General features: G+C 44.5%; 1 protein-coding gene and 2 long non-coding RNA genes across 9 annotated transcripts in view; 2 read left to right on the forward strand and 1 right to left on the reverse strand.

The window, feature by feature from the left end:
• The window catches only part of IQCH (IQ motif containing H), a 128,152-nt gene that overhangs the window by 99,939 nt on the left and 5,921 nt on the right, over positions 1 to 22,292 (reverse strand). For 5 of the 7 annotated variants that reach the window (XR_015729730.1, XM_034435468.2, XM_034435466.2 and 2 more), the window contains 3 exons: positions 19,579 to 19,687; positions 9,035 to 9,154; positions 213 to 333 (listed from right to left, as the gene is read on the reverse strand). Coding sequence is in view for 6 of the 7 variants with exons in the window: in XM_034435468.2 (XP_034291359.2) it covers positions 213 to 333; positions 9,035 to 9,154; positions 19,579 to 19,687 (350 nt within the window). In the remaining variant the exon portion in view is untranslated. Of the gene's footprint in view, positions 1 to 212; positions 334 to 2,640; positions 2,799 to 9,034; positions 9,155 to 19,578; positions 19,688 to 22,292 lie in introns of those variants that run through there. The other 2 variants (XM_087877761.1, XM_087877760.1) reach the window with 1 other exon arrangement.
• On the forward strand, positions 1,999 to 3,781 carry LOC148112140 (uncharacterized). The gene is made up of 2 exons (XR_015729732.1): positions 1,999 to 2,210; positions 2,497 to 3,781. It is a non-coding gene; the product is annotated as an uncharacterized LOC148112140 (long non-coding RNA).
• On the forward strand, positions 5,875 to 21,167 carry LOC148112141 (uncharacterized). The gene is made up of 2 exons (XR_015729731.1): positions 5,875 to 5,970; positions 20,939 to 21,167. It is a non-coding gene; the product is annotated as an uncharacterized LOC148112141 (long non-coding RNA).

Genomic DNA, 22,292 nt, shown 5'->3' on the forward strand with positions numbered 1-22,292 from the left:
TATTAACCCCCTCCCCCATCAAGCCACACCCACAGAACCGGTAGTAATGAAATTTACATTTCACCACTGCTTCCAACCCTATTATTCTATGTTCTATGTGCAGCTAGTGGCTGTCCAATGGTCAGAGCCAACAATCTCCCTGGCCAATATGTTATATTTGCAGAGGCAAAGACTGCGAATGGGCCCAGCAGAATGAAGTGGCCAAGGCTGACCTTTCCCTGCATCCTTCTCAGAAATAGGCACGGCAGAGCGAATGTTGCTGAAATAGGAGGCTGGTGGAGCTATGGAAAGGTTGCTGACTGTCACACCTTTTGCAATCTTCTGCGTCGGTGCCTAAATGAAGAGAAAAAACATGTCCTGTTTCAGCTGCTAAGCTGATGATTGCATGGACCACTTATGTCTAGGAACATTTTTAAGGTAACAAAATATGATTTGATACTAACCACCCAAAAATTGGTACAGGCTCAGGTTTCACGGTTTAGGAGTATGGAATATACCGTGTTTCCCAAAAAATAAGACCCTGTCTTATATTTTTTTGAACCGCGAAATAAGCGCTTGGTCTTATTTTCAGGGAGGTCTTATTATTTTGGGGTGTGTGGAGCAACATGGGGCTCCGCTTGTTATCTTACCTAATTTCCAGCTGTGCGTTTAAATATTTTCGGGGAGGGCTTATTTTCGGGGGAGGCTTATTTTTGCACATGTGCTCAAAAGCCCGATTGGGCTTATTATCAGGGGATGTCTTATGTTCGGGGAAACAGGGTACTATGGGGCAGTGGTGAAATCTAAAAATTTTCGCTACCAGTTCTGTGGGCGTGGCTCATTCTGCCCTTCTGCAACCCCCAATGATTTGACTTTCCCTCTGCCATCTGGCTAGACTGCCCATGCGAACCTCGGAACCTTCTCTTGCCCCGCTCTCCATCCTGGAGAGCGGCGCATCCCCCGTTAATCCTCCGTACAAACCGCCTACCCCGTTTCTGCAACGGCAGAGCCCCCCCCCGGCAGGGCGATCCAAAGAGGGGAGGGGGATGCTGCAGAAAAGGCTGCCTTCCACCAGTGCCTCTTGTGCCGGCTCCGCGGGGCTTGGGGCTCCAAAGCAGCCCACTGGATTCCCACCCGGCCACCTGCCTGCTCTCTTTGACCACTGCCACTCCGGGAACTTGGCCCCCAGAGTCCGGCACTCCGGAGGAAGGAGACTCAGCCGCAACGCCACTTCCTGGTGGCGAACAAGTGAAGCGAGAGTGGTAGAAGCTGCCGGCAGCTGGTGGGGCAGTAGCCCCCCACGCGGGGAGAGGGCCAGGCCCGGCCACGCCACCGCAGAGCCTGCAGCGCTTTCCAGGAGTGGGTTTTACTTACCTTTACTACTGGTTCGCATCGTGCCCACCCGCACGCTCTTTAGCACATGTGCAGAAGCTTCTGCGCATGCACAGATCACTTCTGATGACGTCCACATCAGTGGATGGAGCCTTTCACCGGTTTTACTACCAGTTCTTGTGAACTGGTCCAAACTGGGGGCAACCCACCACTGGCTCATTCCCTTCGGCCTGGGCAGCGGCGCTTACCTGGACGGGCCAACACAGGTAGCCCTTAATTTTGCCGAAGAGCAGGTCGCTGCACTTGTAATTGTGTGACCGGCCGGAGTGGAACATGGCACGGGCGGAGAGGCATATGCACCCCCTGCCGAGGCCGCCCTGGCTGAGTGATTGCTGCGCCTCCACAGCAACAGGTGCGCCAGGGTCGCCTTGCCGTGTGGAAGGGGCCGCCACCGCTCTGGCCACCCTCCCTCCCTGCCTGGCTAAAGACATCTGCCTGCCTGAAGCAACCTCCCGAAGCAACCCCGCCGCCATTCGCTTTCATTTTGCGGTGGGAGAAGGAAGAAAGCGAATGGCGGTGGCGCAGCAGTGCTTTGGGAGGGCAGGCGGGCTGTGGACGTCCTGGGGCTGCTGCCGATGCGTATGTTCATGTGCCGCGCTGCCGCCATTCTCTTTCTTCCTTCTCCAGAAACCATCTGGACCTGTCTGACCACACGGAGTGCCTCGGAGGCCTCTACCAAAAAGGAAAAGCCGGTCAAAATCCGACATCCTGCTCACAGGATAAACACTGCTGTAGTGCTGAAGCAAATGACTCATTTCCAGGCAATGAATTGGACATGTCTAATATCATGAAAACATTTTGGTGGAGAGAAACATTACATCAGAACACAATTTTCAAAGGTTAGAACAGAGATCTTAATTTGGGCTGCCGGCAAACATTTACTCTGCATAATATGCCTGAAATGTGCTGCAGAAGTATTTTCTCTTTATCTCAAGCAATTCTCTGTATAATTAACTTGAGGCATGAGACAAAAGAATTCTATTAGTCCTTTTGAAGCGCATTTCTCTTGTGGATAAAAATGTCCCACTCAATATGGTTATTTTTCTGTGGTTCAATTTAAAACGAACAGTTGTTTTTTTAAAAAGGGATCCCCCCCTCCCCTTTTCATTGTTTTCCTTTTGTTAGGAACAAAACAGGACTGAGGCAAAACAACTTTAGGAGGTGAAGGAGGCAGCCAGCAGACTGCAGAACAGAAAATGGACACCGGATGTGCGCACACCAGAGACCGCTTCATTGTCCACATTCGACGTTCACAGCTGAGCAACTCACCAACAAGTTTTCTCCAGAATCAGACGAATTCTGAGGACGGAACAGAAGCAGAAGCATTTGGCTCCAGATGCAAGGCTGTTTCAGTTACTACTCTTTAGCGACACTGATAAATTAGTTGGATGATGGCTTCATATTACTAGTGGCCCGTGGAAATGATTCTGCAAAATTATGGACACATGGAAAATATATCGCCCTTGCCAGAAAGCAAGCCAACAAAAACAAAAAAACCTTCCCATCTGTGATGAAACCCTTCGACTCTTTTATGTTTTTTTTAAGGGAGGGGGAAAAAAAAGACACTTAATTTTGTCACTTCATGTGAAAAGATTTTTAATTGTGGGCACCGAAGCTATTCGATACAAAAGGAATGCAAAATATGAATATACAAAAGCATTTAATATAGACTTAACCACTTAAGAAACTATTTCCACTTTTCTCCATCTGCTGACTAAAGCATCTGGTACCTTCCCAAGATACTTAGCAGTCCACATAAATTATCAGTTTCTTCCAAATCACCATACAGCAGGCGAATATTAGCCGGAGAGCCATATTAGTCTACGACAGCCAAAAATCAGGAGTTCAATACAGGCAGCTCTCGTGTAGCGACTGCCTTGTTTAGTGACCATTTGCAGCAACAACACTGATGAAAAAGTAACTTTGCGACCAATTCTCACATTTATGACCCTTGCAGGTCTGTAAAGCAAAGAAAAACTGAAGTCAGATCATAAACACGGTGGGGGTTCCACTTAGTGACTGCCTCATTTAATGACTAAGTTGTTGGTCACTACATGAGGACTATCTGTAGGGTTTTTTCAGATAACACATGTTATTAATAGGGATACTCATTGCATATCCAGAGCATTGCATGCTAAAACTACTACTAGACAGTTTTTCCGTGCCATCACTCTGCTGAACACTTAATTCTCTCAGCACTGCCTATTCTCACCTCCACTTATCTTCTCATCTTTCCTACTATCTTCTATTGGTTTATGATTTATCAATTATTGTTTGTAACTTAGTAATTATAACTATGATTGATGGTCTATTACTTGCTGTTTACATGTACACTGTGAGCTTATACATCTGAGACAAATTCTTTGTGTTTCTGATCACACTTGGCCAATAAAGAATTCCGTTCCATTCCATGTTTTTGTATAACCTCTCATTACATCAAATGTATGGAGAGGCTAAACTATTATTTGTTTTAAATTGGGTGGAGGTAGAGAAGGAAGAAAAACCCAGGTATCTATTTTGCCTCTACATTTACACCGACAGCACCGGTCACAGTCAGAGGCCTCGACCTGTCTTCACCCACCAGGTTAGAGGTCCTTCCCCATTGGTCTCTCTCCAATGTGGCCCCTGCCACGATCTGCCAGCAACGTCCCTTTGGATTCCACGCAGGACAAACATGGCAGATTGTATGCAGAAGAGTTAATGGACACAAATCTTGCACAAAGGCTCAAAACTAGGACAAAGTAGTATCCGAGCATTTTAATTTCCCAAGACGCTCCATTACAGATTTCAAAGTAGCTCTTTCGGAACAAAGAAATTTTACAAGCACAATTGAGCTGGGGAGACAGCTGAACTTACATACATCAAATGGTTTCAGGCCACCTCAACAAACACAACAGGCTCTCAGCACATTGCAATTGCCAATTGAGAAGACACTTGTAATTTGTCTTTCAGGTAGCCTGCATCTGCATCTCCCCTCCGCCCACCCCCGCCCCCACCCCCACCCCAATTTAAATCCAACATCAGCCTACCTAACTCTGTGCACCTGATGAAGTAAGCATGGCTGGCGAAAGCCTACCATTTCCCATTAAGTTTGTCAGCCTGCGAAGTTGCTACCGGCCTCCCTCTGATTAGTGAAGAGAGATTGAAAAGTTGGCTCAAGGCAGCCTAGACTTTTCAGCAAGAAACTTTGCAGCTCCTTCTGTTAACCATCCAACGGTCCAAAGCCCCAATCCTCCCATTTTGGACTCAAAAAAGCCTATTTAGACTCTTAGGGAAGCCTTCCTAATCGAAAGACCTCTGGTAGGTTGTCCTTCCAGCCGACCTGTCTCAAATTACCGCACCAGGTGGGTGGCCAAGAAGAGATGCGTGACCGCGGCGCCTTTCGAAAGGCAGAACAGAAGCAGCACAGAAGGAAGGGAGCCGGATAATAGCTGGCTCAAACTGCTGTGCATTTTACTTGTGGGCAAAAGGCCAGCCAGTGCCGAGCAGGATTGGACGGCCAGGCTTATTGGAATTCCGGGCTGGGCCTCCCTCCTTGTCCGGCGACAGCTGTAAGCCAGCAGCCCATAGCATCTCAATCAGGCATGGAGTTCCATCAAAGAATGCTGATATGGACGGCGGCAGCCTCGGCTCCCCTCCACCTTGCCGAGTGACAGTCAATCTTGGATTCCAGATGACAAGGACTGGATGCAAAATGTAAAACAAATGGTGACCTTTCCAAAGATTAATTTGTTTACCAACAAAAAAAAAAAAACCCCGCTCTCCGTTTGTCATCCGGGATAGAGGTGACCTTCACATTCCCATTTCTAGGTGGAGAAGACGACGCACGCAGTCATCTGCTCACTTAACCCGATCTCACCAATTATGACTTCTCTTAGATTTGGGGGGAAAAGGACAGTTTATTAATTTGCCGTTGTCTTCTGTTACGCTTGTTATAAATGCAGCGAATGTGCTGCAAATTACCGCAGTGGAACATCAATTTGTTTAAGTCTGATTCTATTCCGGATGCCAAGATTGGGGCTTTTATTCCCTTTTTGTAATTGAAACCATAGGCAGAAGCTTCTCTCTCCCCCCACCCCCCATTCCCACTCCAAGATCTTGCACCTTCTTCTTGTCCATCCTGCAGCACATCTGAAAAGAAAACCATGGTTTTACTACTCCTACAAAATCATTTCCAGAACAAATGGCTGCCCCTTTCCTATGCAGAGGCAATTCGGAGACAAACAGGGCAGAGTCCAGACCCAGAGAGACACCTACAGCTTCACAGAGGACGAAAGCAAGAGAAAGAACGAGGGGAGGAACTTAGTAAAACGGGCAGCAGGACACGGCAACTCGTAAAAACTTGGGATGGCAAAGGCATTAAATTCTCCCTCATGAATAAATGAAAAGGAGCCAAGTTTGTCTTGCATTATTTATTTATTTATTGGAAGGTGGAGACCCAAGCACCCAAGCCACGCAACAATTCTCTGAACATGAAAATGACGGAGAGCTCCTTTGAGGTCACTGCAATTATGGAGACTTATTTTTGTGGCCATTTCAATGGGCATTTTTGCTCTTTGACAGAGGTGAGCGACTCGGAAATTGCCGGAGGAGTGAGCGGTAAGAGGCCTGCAGCTAATCGGCCACTCTTAAGAAGCACACAATTAAAATAATTCGCATGCTATTTTAATTAACACAGCTAATCTGCATATTTAAGCAAATGTAATTAACAGAATTTTGTGTATTCACAAACACCAATCTATACGTCTAATTATGTGCAATTAACATACTTTGCATTCAAGTTTAATTAATAGTGTTAATTTGTATACTTTCATTGCCTGTAATTAACATAATTCAATATTTTCACAAGCGCTGCTAAGTTATATATTGCAGTGATATATTGATATATGTTATAGCAATGACATTGATATAATTTGTAGAAAATTATTTAAGTAACAATAATATTCTTGACTAGACTTTTTAAAAAGAGAATCAAATGGCTGATACATTCAGGTTGCTTAAACACAGCTGGAAGTTCTTCCTTGTCCTATTATTTATTGCAAACATTTTCAACATGTGCTGTGAGCTTGGTTCCAGAAGACCAGCTCTGAGGTAGCAAGGCATGGCCAGAGTATTGTGAAATCTGAGATAAGAAGCAGTTCTTTATGCAGGATTCTGTCTCTTGAGGTTCAGATTCACAGTTGAGGATCATCACTTCTGGATCAGGTATTCTTCCAACTGCACAAGGGCCTCCTAAGGCCCAGGTGGGCCTGGACATATGTGCCACATGTGCCCTCTCCTGGAAAAGGTATCTTTAGCCATAGCGAGTATATTAATTACAAATGAAGGCAAATTTATGTGTCCCAGGATCCAATCCAATGCTGCAGGATTCAATCTGAGTCAGTCACTGAGACCAGAGGTTTTGTCTTTCGAGATTTTGGACTCGTGCTGGAGCCCATCTTCAGCGAACTTCTCTCTAGCAGAGTGTGTGCTTTGGGCTGTTCTGTGCATGGCACTTATATGGTGCCTATTGTATATGGTTTTTTAGATATTGATTGGGGTGTTGATGGTTGGCTATTAAGTCGAGGGCTGTCATTTGCCTGTGCTGCCAAGCCCTCACCTTCTAAGTATCTGATAAGCTGGTGGCAAATCAGCACTTCTGTTGACTGATGAGGGGCCTGTTTCCCAGGCATCCATCACTTCCCTGGCTGTTTTTGTGCCTGCTCGTCCAACAATCTTAGTAGCTGCAAAATTGAATGTATGTCTTGTTCATTGCAGTGTGAGGCTGCCAATGAGTTTGGGTCTCCTTGTCTGATTGCTCACTTGGCAGCCCAAGTAGCCCACGACTTAATAACCAATCATCAACACCCCAATCAATATCTACAAAAGCCACATACAGTAGGAACCATATATAAATACGACACACAGAACAGCCCAAAGCACACATTCTGCTAGACAGAAGTTCCCTATGGAAGGGCTCCAGCACGAGTCCGAGAGCTCAGAAGATAAAACTTCCGGTCTCGGTGACCGACCCAGATTGGATCCTGCAGTATATTCATTCCCCAGTTCAAATTGCTTTAACCAGGCCAACCTTGGCAACTTTAAGACCTGTGGACTTCAACAAACAGAATTCCCCAGCCAGCCAGCCAGCCATGCTATACTCCAGAAGTGATGATCCTCAACTGTGAATCCATCCTAGCGGGAGAAGTCTGGAAGCTGAAGTTGTTGCCAAGATTGGACACCTGCTTTAGAGTATGTTCCCACAATCTTATGATAACTTCTTGGACTTCTAATTCATTTCAAGGAGTTGCAGCTGATTTATCAAATTTCTAAACATTTGTGTGAATCTGCCAGGTGGCTCAATTCATCTTCAGAGGTTCTTTTGCAAGAGCCAACACATTTCTTTTGTGACAATCACATTCTGGTTGTGAAAATCTTTTTTCTAGGAATGCCTCAGGGGCGTTCAGAGAGGACCTTCTTATCGCACTTGTCATGGCACTTTTAAACTGAAAGCTGTAACTCTGACTTAAAACTTTCCACTTTTGTTCTCTGATAATGTTTTGTATTTTTGCATGAATCACTTTGGAAGGTCTTGTTAGGACAGTGATAAAAAATGCTTCAAAAAATGAAATGAAATCAATAAACTATTTAAAGGAAAATTGTTTAAACTATAAATTAAAAGGTAAAGAGCATTTATATAAAATAAAATCCAAAGATTGGTCAGAATAAAAAAAAACTTAGTGGGAATCTCACTGAAGCAAAAAAAAATCACTGAAAGTTTATATAGAAGGTAATAATATTAATCACACAAGCAAGTGAAGATGTGCATTTATGGATGGTTTATCACAGATATCAGGACTTTTCATTCTTCACCTCAAATACTCAGTTCTAACATAATGCGCTAGTACATTCAACAGCAAGGTACCAGGAGGATTTGAATGAAAGAGATCAAGAGATGTAGACACATGTGTGAAGTATTCAACAATGTTTTTCTTGGCACAAAATAGCTTGGTGCTGAATTTCCTAAAACAGCATATTGTTGGAGCTAGATGTTTTGCCCAAGAGAGTGGCTGAGGAGTCAACCTATTTTCCAAAACATCAGAAGGCAGGACAAGAAATAACGGATGAAAACTAATCAAGGAGAGAAGCAACCTAGAACTAAGGAGAAATTTTCCTAACTGTGAGAACAATTAATCAGTGGAGCAGCTTGCCTCCAGAAACTGTGGGTGCTCCATCATTGGAGAGTTTTAAGAAGAGACTGGACAGCCAAGTAGGAGCCTTGGTAGTACAGTGGTTTAAAGCACCCTGTTATTAACACAGCTGCCTGCAATTACTGCAGGTTCGAATCTTACCAGGTTCAAGGTTGACTCAGCCTTCCATCCTTTCTAAGATAGGTTAAATGAGGACCCAGTTTGTGGGGGCAATAAGCTAACTTTGTATAAAGATACAAAAGAATGAAGGCTATTGCTTAACGCATTGTAAGCCGCCCTGAGTCTCCGAAGAAGGGCGGCATATAAATCAAATTAAAAGAAAAAAGAAAAAGTATAAGGTTTCCGGCTCAAGCAGAGGGTTGGACTAGAAGACCTCCAAGGTCACTTTCAACTATTATTCAGAGGCTCAACTGTTCTGAAGAAAAATCAGAAACGAGAAACAAAACAACGAAAATACTTTTTTGATTACTTACACATGCTGTTTTCCTCCGATTAACCAATGGCAGACTGACCCCATAGTTCTGATTTACAATGCTTCGGTGGTATATGTGTTTTGGGTCACACAGAATCTTCATCATCATGGAAAGCTTGTGCTGTAAAGAAACACAATGCAGCCTGTCTACAACTACAACAATGCTGGAAGTTTTATCTAGTACTATTTACAGTGGTACCTTGGTATTCAACGCAGTGGTGAAATTCAAATTGTTTTACTACCGGTTCTGTGGCCGTGGCTTGGTGGGCATGGCAGGGGAAGGATACTACAAAATCCCCATTCCCTCCCCACTTCTGGGGGAAGGATATTGCAAAATCCCCATTCCCACCCCACTCCTGGGGGAAGGATATTGCAAAATCCCCATTCCCACCCCACTCTGGGGCCGGCCAGAGGTGGCATTTGCCGGTTCCCCGAACTACTCAAAATTTCCGCTACCAGTTCTCCAGAACCTATCAGAACCTGCTGGATTTCATGCCTGATTCAACTGCTTTGAAACTCATCAACTTTGGTATGCAGTGCATTTTGATGTGAGAAATTTGTCCTGGTACTTATCGTTTGTTTGGTACTCAACGCACAAGCTAGAACTTGTCATTGTTGGCTGTCTTGTGACTCACTACATTATTCCTTTTGGGAAAAGGTTGGTTCTCATCGTTTTTAGTACACATCGCATCTCCCACAGCCACTTAACAATGAGTGCTGAGGTACCACTATATTAATTAAATTTATATGCCGTCCATCTCGCTTTCCACACTATCCATACCAGCCTTGGGTCAGACCTGCCTCAGCTTGGACTCCTAAATAGAAATAATCCTAGTTTCCCTTTTGTTGCAAGAGGAATAGTTTTATTAGAATTCAAGTGAATTGCAGTAAAGCAAAGCCAGAACTGAAGTTCGTCCCAAAATTTCCCGGTTAACTTTTCCCATCCAGTTCCTCCGCTCCCTTGGCCCCTTATTGTTCAACTATACTTGAGTAAATTGTTTTTGCAACGGTCTTGCATTCTTCTGCCAGAGCAACAACCTTGAAGATGCTGAGTGCCTCTTCCCACCAACTTCATCAGTTTCACTTTACCCCACCAGTCCGGCTCCCCCCCTGCATAGTTCATGGCAGGTTGGCAGCTCTGACACCTTGTTAGCATCCCTACATGATGCCTTCCTGAATCAACTGGAGGAGCACAGGATATACGGGCAACAATGCAAGTGGCAAAGCATTTCATAATGGAGAAAAAGCAAACTCTTTCTGTCTATCATAAAAAGCCCATTTCCATATAAATGGGAGGGGGCAGCTTGCATGATTCCTCTAACCGAATGCCTCTCTGCCCTGAGTCTATCATGCGCCTCTATTCTCATTTCCCAAGGGACTAACCCAAAGGTTCCCTTCAGATGTCTCTGGATGGCTAGGTTGGATGCTTCAAGTCCTTCACGCTCTTAATGTGGGCAGAAGAGAAGCCCACTTCTTCGACTGAGGCCAAGAAGCTTTGCAGGTCTGCAGCTCTGTCTGAAAGCGACCCTGTTGGACTGCAGGCCTGGCCTGGGCATCCTTGTTCAAGACCCGTAGAAGCACAGCCTGAGGTTACAGATCAGTGGTGGGTTGCTCCCGGTTTGGTCCGGTTCTTGCGAATCGGTAGTAATGGCGGCAGGAGGCTCCGCTCACCCGGCCAGATGTCATCATGGACAATCTGCACATGCGCAAAAGCTTCTGTGCATGTGCGCTCCCGTTGCGAACCGGTAGCGGAGGTAAGTAGAACCCACCCGTTACAGATCTCAGCTGAAGATACTCCAGAATCGAGTGGATACCCAAGGGGATTACAGGTAGTCCTTGACTTACAACAGTTTGCTTAGTGACCGTTCAAAGTTACAACAGCACTGAAAAAAATTAACTTTTGATCGTTTTTTACACTTATGGCTGTTGCAGCATCCCCATTGGTCACGTGACCAAAATTTGGATTTGACAGCTGGCTCATATTTATGATGGTTGTGAGGAGAACGATGTAATTCCTCTCAGCCAAGGCTTCTGGTAGCCAACTGTGCATGATGTGTATGATGTTACTTTCCCCACGTTCTTTTGCAATTATATCTGTATTTTTCTCTGAGACCACAAATAAAAGTTATTATTATTATATTATATTATGACGGTTGTGGTGTCCCAGGGTCAACTTTTGCGACCGTCTGACAAGCGTCAATGAGGAAGCCAGATTCACTTAACAACCATGTTGCTAACTTAACACGTGCCAACGATTCACTTAACGGTGGCAAGAAAGATCGTAAAATGGGGCAAAACTCACTTCACAAAGGTCTCGCTTAGCAACCCAAACGTTGTGCTCAATTGTGGTCATAAGTTGAGGGCTACCTGTATGAAGTGAGAACTATCAACCCATGGAACAGAAGTTGCCTTCGGAAGTTGTGGGAGCTTCATCACTGGAAGCTTTCAAGAAGAGACTGGACTGCCACCTGTCAGAAATGGTGTAGGCTGGGGGTTGGACTAGATGACCTCCAAGGCAGGGGTGAAATCTAAAATTTGTTACTACCGGTTCTGTGGGCGTGGATTGGTGGTGGGGGGGAATGTGACAGGGGGGAGCATGGCCGTTTTTGTTTTTGTTTTACTTTTAAAACCATTTTTTCTACAACCTCTTCTGCGAAGAGGTTGTAAAAAAATGCTTTCAAAAGGCTCTGACGATCCCAGCTGAGTTGCCTGATCGTCAGAGGCATTTAAAAGAAAAATAGGGGTTTTTTTCTCTTAAAAGCCTTTGATGATCCCAGATGAGCCGCGCTTTTTTCTTTTAAAAGCATTTTTTCAGCCGAAGAGGTTGTAGAAAAAATGCTTTTAAAAGTAAAAAAAAAGCCTCTGATGATTGTGCGGCTCAGCTGGGCATGGGGGGGGGAGCAGGGATTTTTGCTACTGGTTCTCCGAACCACCCGCCTCCCTTGCTACCGTATCAGGCAATCCGGTCTGAACTGGGAGCATTTCACCCCTGCTACAAGGTTCCTTCCAACTCTGTTAATCTGTTATGTGCAGACTGAAGGGATTGGTGCATGTTGCCAATTGCCTGCAATAAGCTTGCCTTGTGCGTCTTTGTGGGTGAGCGAGAATGTTCCTTTTTTTTAAATAAAACACTAAGGTTGACATTGTCAACACTGCAGCAGCCAGAAAACCTTCCTCGACGGGGGAGATTGTCCCCCACCCCACCCCCGGGACAATATTCCCTTAGAAACAGGACCTCGTGGACCACAAATCAACGGTGGCCATCGCTCTGAGACAGCTCATGAAGCACCATAAACAACTCTAGCAAAGTGAGGCCGGGCGCCCATCCCATCATTTTACCTTCACCCCGGGTGATCTTATCCACCGTGGTTTTGTTTTTCCTACGGTCGCATTTGTCATCCAAATTTCACATGGCTGTTATTTCTAGTTACTTCTAGCTGGAATTGGAAAACAGCCAATAACTATCTGTTCTCTGCCCTCTCCAATTTTGGTTAGAGATGGCAATGCTCTGTGTTCAACTAGATCAGTGTTTCTCAACCTTGGAAGCTTGAAGATGGGTGGACTTCAGCTCCCAGAATCCCCCAGCCAGCAGCACTGGCTGGGGGATTCTGGGAGTTGAAGTCCACCCATCTTCAAGCTTCCAAGGTTGAGAAACACTGATCTAGTTCTATTTAGCACTCTAGGTTGAAGAAATCTATCTCCTTGGAGCAGGGGTCTTCAAAGATGGCAACTTTAAGACTCGTGGACTTCAACTCCCAGAATTCCCCAGCCAGCCATTAGGTTGAGAAACACTGCCTTAGAGGGTGCCCAGCTGGGGTGATTCATCAACAGTCATGCTCAGGAGCTCGGAGGCTTTGACAAGACTCTTTGCTAGTTTGCTTCTTGCCCTGGGGGTAAAGAGGCCCTCCAAACAAACATTACATCCTTCTAGTTAAAACCACGGAGACGAAGTGGCTTGGCCTGCAATGTTCCCCTGTGAGAAATGACTCATGAGAAATGGCTGGCGGAGGATGATCGTGTGAGGCCTGTTTCCATAGCCCGGAATCTGAGAATGAAATAACAAGCGCTAAGAAGTCATAAACTGCCTGGCAGCCTCATAGCGCTGCTGGCTGGGGGATTCTGGGAGTTGAAGTCCACCCATCTTCAAGCTACCAAGGTTGAGAAACACTGAACTATAGAAAGACCATGACCATGGCTTAGGAGCCAGGCGAGATGGCCCCAGGGAAGCAGCCTGCAAGTTCATAGGAGAAGCCAAACCACGGGGTCCCTTCCTCTGGCTCTTCGGGCTGCAAGCTTTAGCCTTTTCTCTTCTTCTCTCATGCACCCTCCACATTACAGTTATATACCCTATTTCCCCCAAAATAAGACATTTCCCTGGTAATAAGCCAAATCGGGCTTTTGAGCGCATGGCAGTAAGGCCAAGTGCTTATTTCAGGGTTCAGAAAAATATAACACGGGATCTTATTTTCGGGAAAACACGGTTATCTATCTATCTATCTATCTATCTATCTATCTATCTATCTATCTATCTATCGTCTATCTATCTATCTATCTATCTATCTATCTATCTATCTATCTATCTATCTATCTATCTATCTATCTATCTATCATTTATCTACCTATTATCTACCCTGTTCCCCCAAAATAAGACATCCCCTGATAATAAGCCCAATCGGGCTTTTGAGCGCATGGCAATAAAGCCAAGTGCTTATTTCAGGGTTCAGAAAAATATAAGGCAGGGTCTTATTTTCGGGAAAACAATTGAGCCTAAAATTTCCAAGACAAGAGAGTTGTTAAGCGAGTTTGTCCCATTTTATGACCTTCCTTGCCAGAGTTGTTAGGTGAATCACTGCAGTTGCTAAATGAACCATTTGGTCATGAAGCCAGTCTGGCTTCCTCCACTGACTCTGCTTGTCAGAAGTCAGGGAAGGTCACCAATGGGGAATCACAGGGCTCTGGGACGGTGCGACCGTCATAAATACAGGCCAGTCGCCAAGAATCGCAATTTTGATCATGTGACCAGGAGGATGCTGCAAGGGTCACAAGTGTCAGAAGTGGTCATAGGTCACTTTTTCACTGTTGTTAAATCAAGGATTACCTGTATTCCAGCTACATGTTATTCCCTGTTTCCTGTCTATAACCACTTGTCCTACTCTAAGGGCTCCCTGCAAGCTCATAAAAAAGTGGCAATTTGTGAATGAAAACCTCCCAGTGCCAAGAGTATTGTACAAGTATTGGGAATGGCAACTTGGTCATTAAAGGAAGCAGCCGCTAAGTGAAAAACCATAGTTTTATTATTTTATTTCAGCTTTCCTTTGCTTTACAGACCTTCAAAAGTTGAAAATGTAAGGATTGGCCGCAAAACTACTTTTTCATCACCACTGCAGCTGAATGAGGCAGTCTTTCAGCTACAATGAGGCAGTCACTAAATGAGGACCACGTGAAACACTTATAAATGTTAAACAATCATTATATTTTGTCTTACATTTATTGTACATTAACTGTATTTTATTATCACATTTTGCACACTACTTAGAATTACCTAGACTGGAACAGTTTATAAATTCTAGAAGGAAGCAAAGCAAAGCATCAGAAGGCAGGACAATGGATGGAAACTAATTAAGAAGAGAAGCAACTTAGAACTAAGGAAAAAATTTGTGACTGTGAAAACAATTAACCTGTGGAACGACTCGCCTCCTGACGTTGTGGGAGTTCCATTACCGGAGGCTTTTAAAAAGAGAGTGGACAGCCACCACTCTGGAATTGTATAAAGTCTCCTGTTTGAGCCAGGGGTTGGACTAGAAGACCTCCAAAGTCCCTTTCCAGCTCTGTGATTCTGTGTATAAAGCATTCTAACTCTCTGGAATCCCAACAGACTTCCTTGTCCCAACAATCACAGCTAAAATCAGAACTCCCCATGCTAGAAAGTCAACAAAACTACTCTTCAACAGCGAATGGCAGCTTGTGGTGAGGGAGGAAAGGAGAAATCAGCAGGAACGAGGTGCAGTTCTCCATCTTTTCTCCACCTTTCACTTAACTCTGAACTCTCCAGCGAATGCCGCAGGTTTAGCAAAATTCTGCTTTCATCAGCAACTGAAAACAGTCCCGCCAAACCCACCGGAGACCACTGCTAAAAATTCTGGGCTTTTAACATTCTTTTAAAGAACTCACTCAAAGTGAATGAACCGAAACGGATCCCTCCAACTCGTTCTTAGCTTACTGAGGTCACACACACCCAAAGAATTTCACTTGGGAAGTAATTGAAAAATCAGATTTTGTTCCTTTTTGGCTTGCCCAAATGTTTTTCCTGCCAGTGAGTTCTCCAATCATAGGCTCACACAACTGAGTTGTTATCATCCATGTAACCGAGTGGTTGATTAAGAAAAGTTTACAGAACCTGCCTGTGCGAATTTATCCACTGTTGGGCAAATTATTTTGGACACAAAATATTGTTCAAAATAAATGAACAACAAGCAACACATTCATAATATCTAAAGAAATGAAAATTTGGATTCTAAAGGGAGTGACATCTTGGATATTATCCAGATGTAATAGATCCAGGTATTTTGATCGCCATAAGGACCGAGAAAGGATTTACTTACAGGGAGAGAAAACTTTTTAGAATAACCTCATATGTACTTATTATGTTAAAAAACATAATGCTTTCATTTTAAAAGTAGAAGCTTCAGGAGTTAACATACAAAATACAAATTATCTTGATGTGGAAGAGATGATTTTGTGGAGAATGTGTGATTTCATTGACCATTAAGCGCCTTGGTAGTACAGTGGTCTAAGGCACCCTGTTATTAAGCTGGTTATTAAGACCACCTGCCTGCAATTACTGCAGGTTCGAATCTCGCCAAGGCTCAAGGTTGACTCAGCCTTCCATCCTTTCTAAGGTAGGAGAAATGAGGACCCAGTTGTGGGGGCAATAAGCTGACTTTGTATAAATATACAAAAGGATGAAGGCTATTGCTGAGCACATTGTAAGCCACCCTGAGTCTCCGGAGAAGGGCGGCATATAAATCAAATTTTTAAAAAAATAAAAAATTAAACAGATTAACAGGGTTGGAAGGGACCTTGTAGGTCATCTAGTCCAACCCCCCACCTGAGCAAAAGGCCCTACACCATATCTGGCAGATGGCAGTCCAGCCTCTTCTTGAAAGCTTCCAGGGATGAAGCTCCCACAACTTCCTTCTGCCAAAGGACAGGCAGCAAAACATTTGGGCTTCCTTGACAGGATGAAGATAATCTCTCCTACTAGTTTTCTTGGAAAGATTACTTTGGAAATGACCCCTCAGCTGGTGGGTAAGGAACAAGCATGGCTGCCTCCTCTTAAATCTGGGCAGAATTTGCTACAGGTCCTCTCTAGCTTTCCTGGTCTCAAAATATTTCACACCAAAGTTTCAGTTCTAACAAGGCTCTGCGAAAGAATGTAGATCCTCACAAATGGGCCTCAGTGAAACTTGATTTCAAGCTGGGAAATGTTTCATTTGTCTTCTCACAGATTTCTAATCTGTTCTGTGCTCAGAAGCTCAGGACAGGCAAGAGGCCTCTATCTCTCAGCTGGATTTCCTCGATTTACAGCCTTTCATTTGGTGCAGTGTTTCTCAACCTTGGTAGCTTGAAGATGGGTGGACTTCAACTCCCAGAATCCCCCAGCCAGCAGTGCTGGCTGGGGGATTCTGGGAGTTGAAGTCCACCCATCTTCAAGCTTCCAAGGTTGAGAAACACTGATTTAGTGACTGTTCGAAGTTAGACTGAAAAAAGTGACTTAGGACCCGTTGTCACACTTACAACCATTGCAGCAATCCCGTGGTCATGTGATCAAAATTCAGATGCTTGGCAACTGTCTCATATTTATGACGGTCGCAGTGTCCAGAGGCCATGTGATCACCTTTTGCGACAAGCAAAGTCAGGCTGTTGGTTTGAGCTCCGAGCTTGGAAATTTGGTGGCAAACGTTTCATCACCATTCGAGAGACATTGTCAGTGTGCTTTGAATTGTGCTCGTCTGTCAGAACACTGGTCTTTAAATACCTTTTTATGAGACGCAAATTAGTCTGAATGTTGTTTGTTCAGATATTTCTGAGTCATGGTCTGATTTCAGACTGTTTGATTGGCTGGCTGTTGCTGCTGAGCTACAGTCTTTGGTTTTTAAGTATTGTCTGTGTGATGCAGATTGTCAGCTTTGGAAGCCATATTAGCAGTGGTAAAATTCAATTTTTTTTACTACCGGTTCTGTGGGCGTGCTTGGTGGGCGTGGTGTGGCTTGGTTGGCATGGACGTGGCAGGGGAAGGATACTGCAAAATCCCCATTCCCTCCCCACTCCTGGGGGAAGGATATTGCAAAATCCCCATTCCCTCCCCACTCTGGGGCTAGCCAGAGGTGGTATTTGCCGGTTCTCTGAACTACTCAAAATTTCCGCTGCTGGTTCTCCAGAACCTGTCAGAACCTGCTGGATTTCACCCCTGCACATTAGCCCCGGAAGCTTCCATGCTGCCACTTTTTCGTAGGTGGGAAAGTAGGAGGGGGGATTTAGTAGAGGGAATATAGTTAGACAAAATAGCATTCTTCCTTTCGGTCAAGGTCAGGACAATCCTGCATCTGGAGAAGGAGTGGTTGGAGTGATGTCTCGAGATGGGACGGATGGTGATTGGACTGTGTGACGAACTGATGAGTGAGGGGATGGTTTTGGGGGTTTTGAGTTACTGCGGGAAAACCTGGAACTCTCAGATTCGGATTTTCCCAGATGTGCCAGTATACCTACTCTAATAAATGGGAACTTTGAGAAAATGCCTGTCTCGGAGTTTTTAATTGGAGTTGGGTTTTTCTGGAATGCTGGCACAGATTAGCATTAGATTTGTTTATCTCAGCCTAACCACCAACCCGAGCTACTAATATTCAAACACATTTCAACAAGCAAAGTCAATGGGGAAGCCAGATTCACTTAAGAACCGGGTAACTGACATCTGCAGTGATTCACTTAACAACTGTGCAGGAGATGTCATCAAATGGGCCAAAACTCACTTAACAACTGCCTTGCTTAGCAACAGAAATTTTGGCTCAATTGTTGAGGGCTACCTGTAATAATAAAGAATATCCTCAACGAGCCAAAGATCACAGCTGGCTACACAGGCTTCCATTTCCTTTCCTGAGGTTAGTAACTAGACCCCCTCATAGGTCAACGACACATATAGAATCATAGACTTGGAGGGCTAGAAGGGACCGTGGAGGTATTGGTCCATATGCTCTGAGGGGAACCTGGATGGGCCCATTGCTGCTCCTTCCCCTCTTGAACTCAACTGCCATTCCGGAATGGGCAGATCATCCTTTACGGAGGCCCTGCATGCTTTTCAGCCCAACACCATCAGTTGCACTGTCTTCAGCCATGCTTGTGTCTTCTGCTAATGCTGCTCCCCACGCTAAGACTGATGGGCTTAGTGTCAAAGAAAACACTCTATAAAACGAAGCTCAAAATTTCCAGTCATTATGAGTACATAAGTGTAAGATTGTGATAGTGACAAATACCTGAAGGTCAGCTGGAGGATAAGGGTGGAGGTTCATTCTCTGAGCTTGCGGGTTGGTTTCCAAATGTTTCGTTACCAGCTAGGTAACATCTTCAGCAGAGCTTAGGAGATGTCAGTGTCTGTTTATAAGGGCTTCACCTGGTCAGTAGGGAAGTCACATCAGGTGAGGGTCTTGTAATAGGTCATGATCCTCCCAATTACCCTTACCTGACATGATCTTCCCATCACAAGACCCTCACCTGACATGACCCTCACCTGATGTGACCTCCCCATCACAAGACCTACTGACCACACAAAGCCCTTATAAGCAGAAGAACACCAACCCTGACATCCCCTAAATTCCGCTGAACGTGTTATCTAGCCTGGCAATGAAATGTTTGGAAACTAACCCACAAGCTGAGAGAACGAACCTCCACCCTCCTAAGAGTAATTGAAGCCTACAGGACGAATGGATTAGCTGCGTTTTCCTCTTCTGTCTGTGCTGATCCAGGCCAAGACTTGGTGTTCTTGGTGCAATGCAGTGGTTAAGGCAGGTTTTCCTAGCCTTGGCAGTTTGCAAGTAGGTGGACTTCAACTCCCAGAATTACCTGACCAGTTTTGCTGCTGGAGGAATTCTGGTTATTAAAGGCCATGCATCTTCTCTGCCAAGGCAGAGAAACATGGGGTTAAGTTGCTGCACTGGGACCAGAGAGATTCCATTTCAAGTCTCGGTTTGTGTCAGAGCTCACTAGGGATCGTGGGCCAGTCGCTTCCCTCCATCTATCTCTGCGGTACGGAGAAAATCAGGGGAGGCTTGTGAAGAAGCCACCTTGGTTTACTAAAAAGACCAGGCCATCATCCTAAACCTTATGGCTCCGTTTTTTTGCCCCTAGGGAAAGAGGAAGCCTGCCCCGCAACCTGTTTTCTAGGCTGCAGAACAAAATCCAAAGTGGGCCTTTCCTCGGAGTGAGATCACTTGGGAGGAGAACTAGACGGTGGGATCCCTGGCAAGATTAAAGACATCGGCTGCTTCAAACCTTTGAGCCCAAGGAGGAGGCTGGAGGCAGGGCTGCACTGCCAGGAGGGGCCATCACCGGCATCTTGGGGAACGAGATTTCTTTCTGAGGAGGCTCCAAGGGGATTCCCCTAAATTGGGAAGAGAATGGAATCAGAAAGCAGGCCAAAGAGGTGGCCTTTTATTTTTATATCCCCCAAAGAAGAAATTCAGTGTAGGTAGTTCTCCACTTACAAGTTCGTTTACTGTTCAAAGTTACAACGGCACCAGAAAAAGTAACTTTTCACACTTACAACCGGTCAAAATTCAGACCCTTGGCAACGGGTTCCTATTTATGGCGGTTGCTGTGTCCTGGGATCCCCTTTTGTGACCTTCTGACAAGCGAAGTCAATGGGGAACCCAGATTCACTTAACAACCGTATTGCTAATTTAATAACTGAGATGATTCACTTAACCACTGGGGCAAGTAAGGTTGTAAAATAGAGCAAACTCACTTAACAAATGTTTCACTTAGCAGCATAAATTGTGGGCTCAATTGTGGTTGTGAGTTGAGGTTTAACTGTAATTAGGATAAAATGTAAGTCACACAGAAAGGTATTAATGCTCCAGGTAGTCTTTGATTTACAACTGGTCACTTACGTGACTGTTAAAGATTATGATGGACCACCAAAAGGTATTTATAACCCAGTTCTGATGGCTGCACCCCCACTGTCACATGTCCACATTTCAAATGCTCAGTAACTGGCCTGCATTTATGACTGTTTGCATGGTCTCAAGGTCATGTGACCCCAATTTATGTTTTTGCCCCCAAAATGGTGTTTACTTCCGGATTTTGGCAAAAACACTCAATGGCGAACAGTAGGTTCACTTAATGACTGCCATGTTTGCTTAATGGCCACAGATTCAGTGAATGAACATAGTGATTTGCTTAACAACCACTATAAAAAAAGGTCATAAACTCAGGTTGCCTGAGATGACCAGCTCTTTTTGACCATTATGACTTACAACCATCCTGGGCAGGCTCCATTACAGATGTAAGTCGAGGACTACATATATATACTGATATTTGCTGGGGTTTACAGATACTCTAAGATGTAATATACTGTAGTTTGGTTTTGACTGACCACATGCAAACATGGTCAGTGAACATAAATCATGCTTTCTTCAACAACAGCAAACCACAATGTGAAAGCACAATTTCTTGTGGACATTGTTTTAGTCTATAGCTTGGCATGATATGTGAATGTACATCAATTTGTGGTTTCTTGGTTTGTTCCTAATTTGTTTAAGCGAAGCCTGTGGCCACTGCAAGAGCTGCTAAAATAAATAAATACGGAATTGGCTGAATAAACCATGACTATTTCTTTCATCTTATTCAACAGCCACAGATAAGCAGCTACAGATATTTGAGGAGTCCAGACAAGAAAGGGTTTTGCCCAACACAAACCTGGTTACTCCTCTACATCTGGCCACAGCTCCCCCAAGGGAATGGGACAACTTGACCAACTCGCCACAGCCAACTCATCATAGCCAACTCACCGTGGGAAAACTCGCCTTTGGATAATTTACAAATTCAATTTTATTATTTAAAATAAAATTATTTTAACTTTTTATTATTATTATTATTATTATTATTATTATTATTATTATTATTATTATTATTAATAATAATAATAATATTTCTATACCGCCTTTCTCCCATAGGACTCAAGGCGGTGTACAGTCAAGAAAAATATAGACACACAAACATCATAAAATTGCTAATTAAAATTACTTAGTTTGGTCAATTAAATAAAACCCAGAATTAGATAACATTTTAAAAAAATCATTCACATGTTTATATGTTTAGCCCCGCCTGTTGGAACATCAGGGTCTTGAGGGCACGGCGGAAAGCACGGAGATCAGGGATATTTCGTATCTCAGGGGGCAGTTCATTCCAAAGGGTTGGAGCCCTCACAGAGAAGGCCCTCCCCCTGGGAGTCGCCAGTCGGCATAATTTGACTGATGGTACCCTGAGTAGTCCCTCCCTGTGAGAACGAACTGGTCGGTGGGAGGCTATTGGTGGCAAAAGACGGTCTCGTAGGTACCCAGGTCCTAAGCCATGGAGCTTTTGCCATTCGTATTTCATTCTGCCCCTCCTTTTGCATCCTTTCTTTAATGATTCTATTCCGCCAATTTTTTGATATTAGTGTAACTCTTGTCCTGCAGTGAGTTGGCCAGAGCGAATTGTCACAGACCGTCCCCCAAAACTAGTGTGCAAGTGAGTTAGCACCATCCACACTTTGTTTTAAGGCTTGCCATCCTGCATGCAAGATGCTGGGGTCTTCCCAGGAGGGAAAGAGAGAGAATGTTCGATGGTTTATTATTTTTTATTATTTTATTAATCATATTTCTATGCTGCCCACTCTCCGAGGACTCTGGGCGGCTTACACCAAAGACAGTATACTAAATAGCCCCCAACAATCTGGGTCCTCATTTTACCCACCTCGGAAGGATGGAAGGCTGAGTCAACCTTGAGCCGGTGAGATTTGATCCGCTGATCTGCTGAACTAGCAGTCAGCTGAAGTAGCTGCAGTACTGCACCCTAACCACTGCACCACCTCGGCTCTTTTGTTCTCAATCTGGAGACATTCTCAGCCAGAAATTTCTGATGAACAACCCAGTAAGAGCAAAACAAGGTGTGGGCTGCCATTTCCAAACCACAGACCTTCAGAAAGAAGGCAGTCAGGTAGCACC

This window comes from Pantherophis guttatus, chromosome 13 (genome assembly GCF_059756535.1).
Source record: "Pantherophis guttatus breed Tessera chromosome 13, ASM5975653v1, whole genome shotgun sequence".
Lineage (NCBI taxonomy): Eukaryota > Metazoa > Chordata > Lepidosauria > Squamata > Colubridae > Pantherophis > Pantherophis guttatus.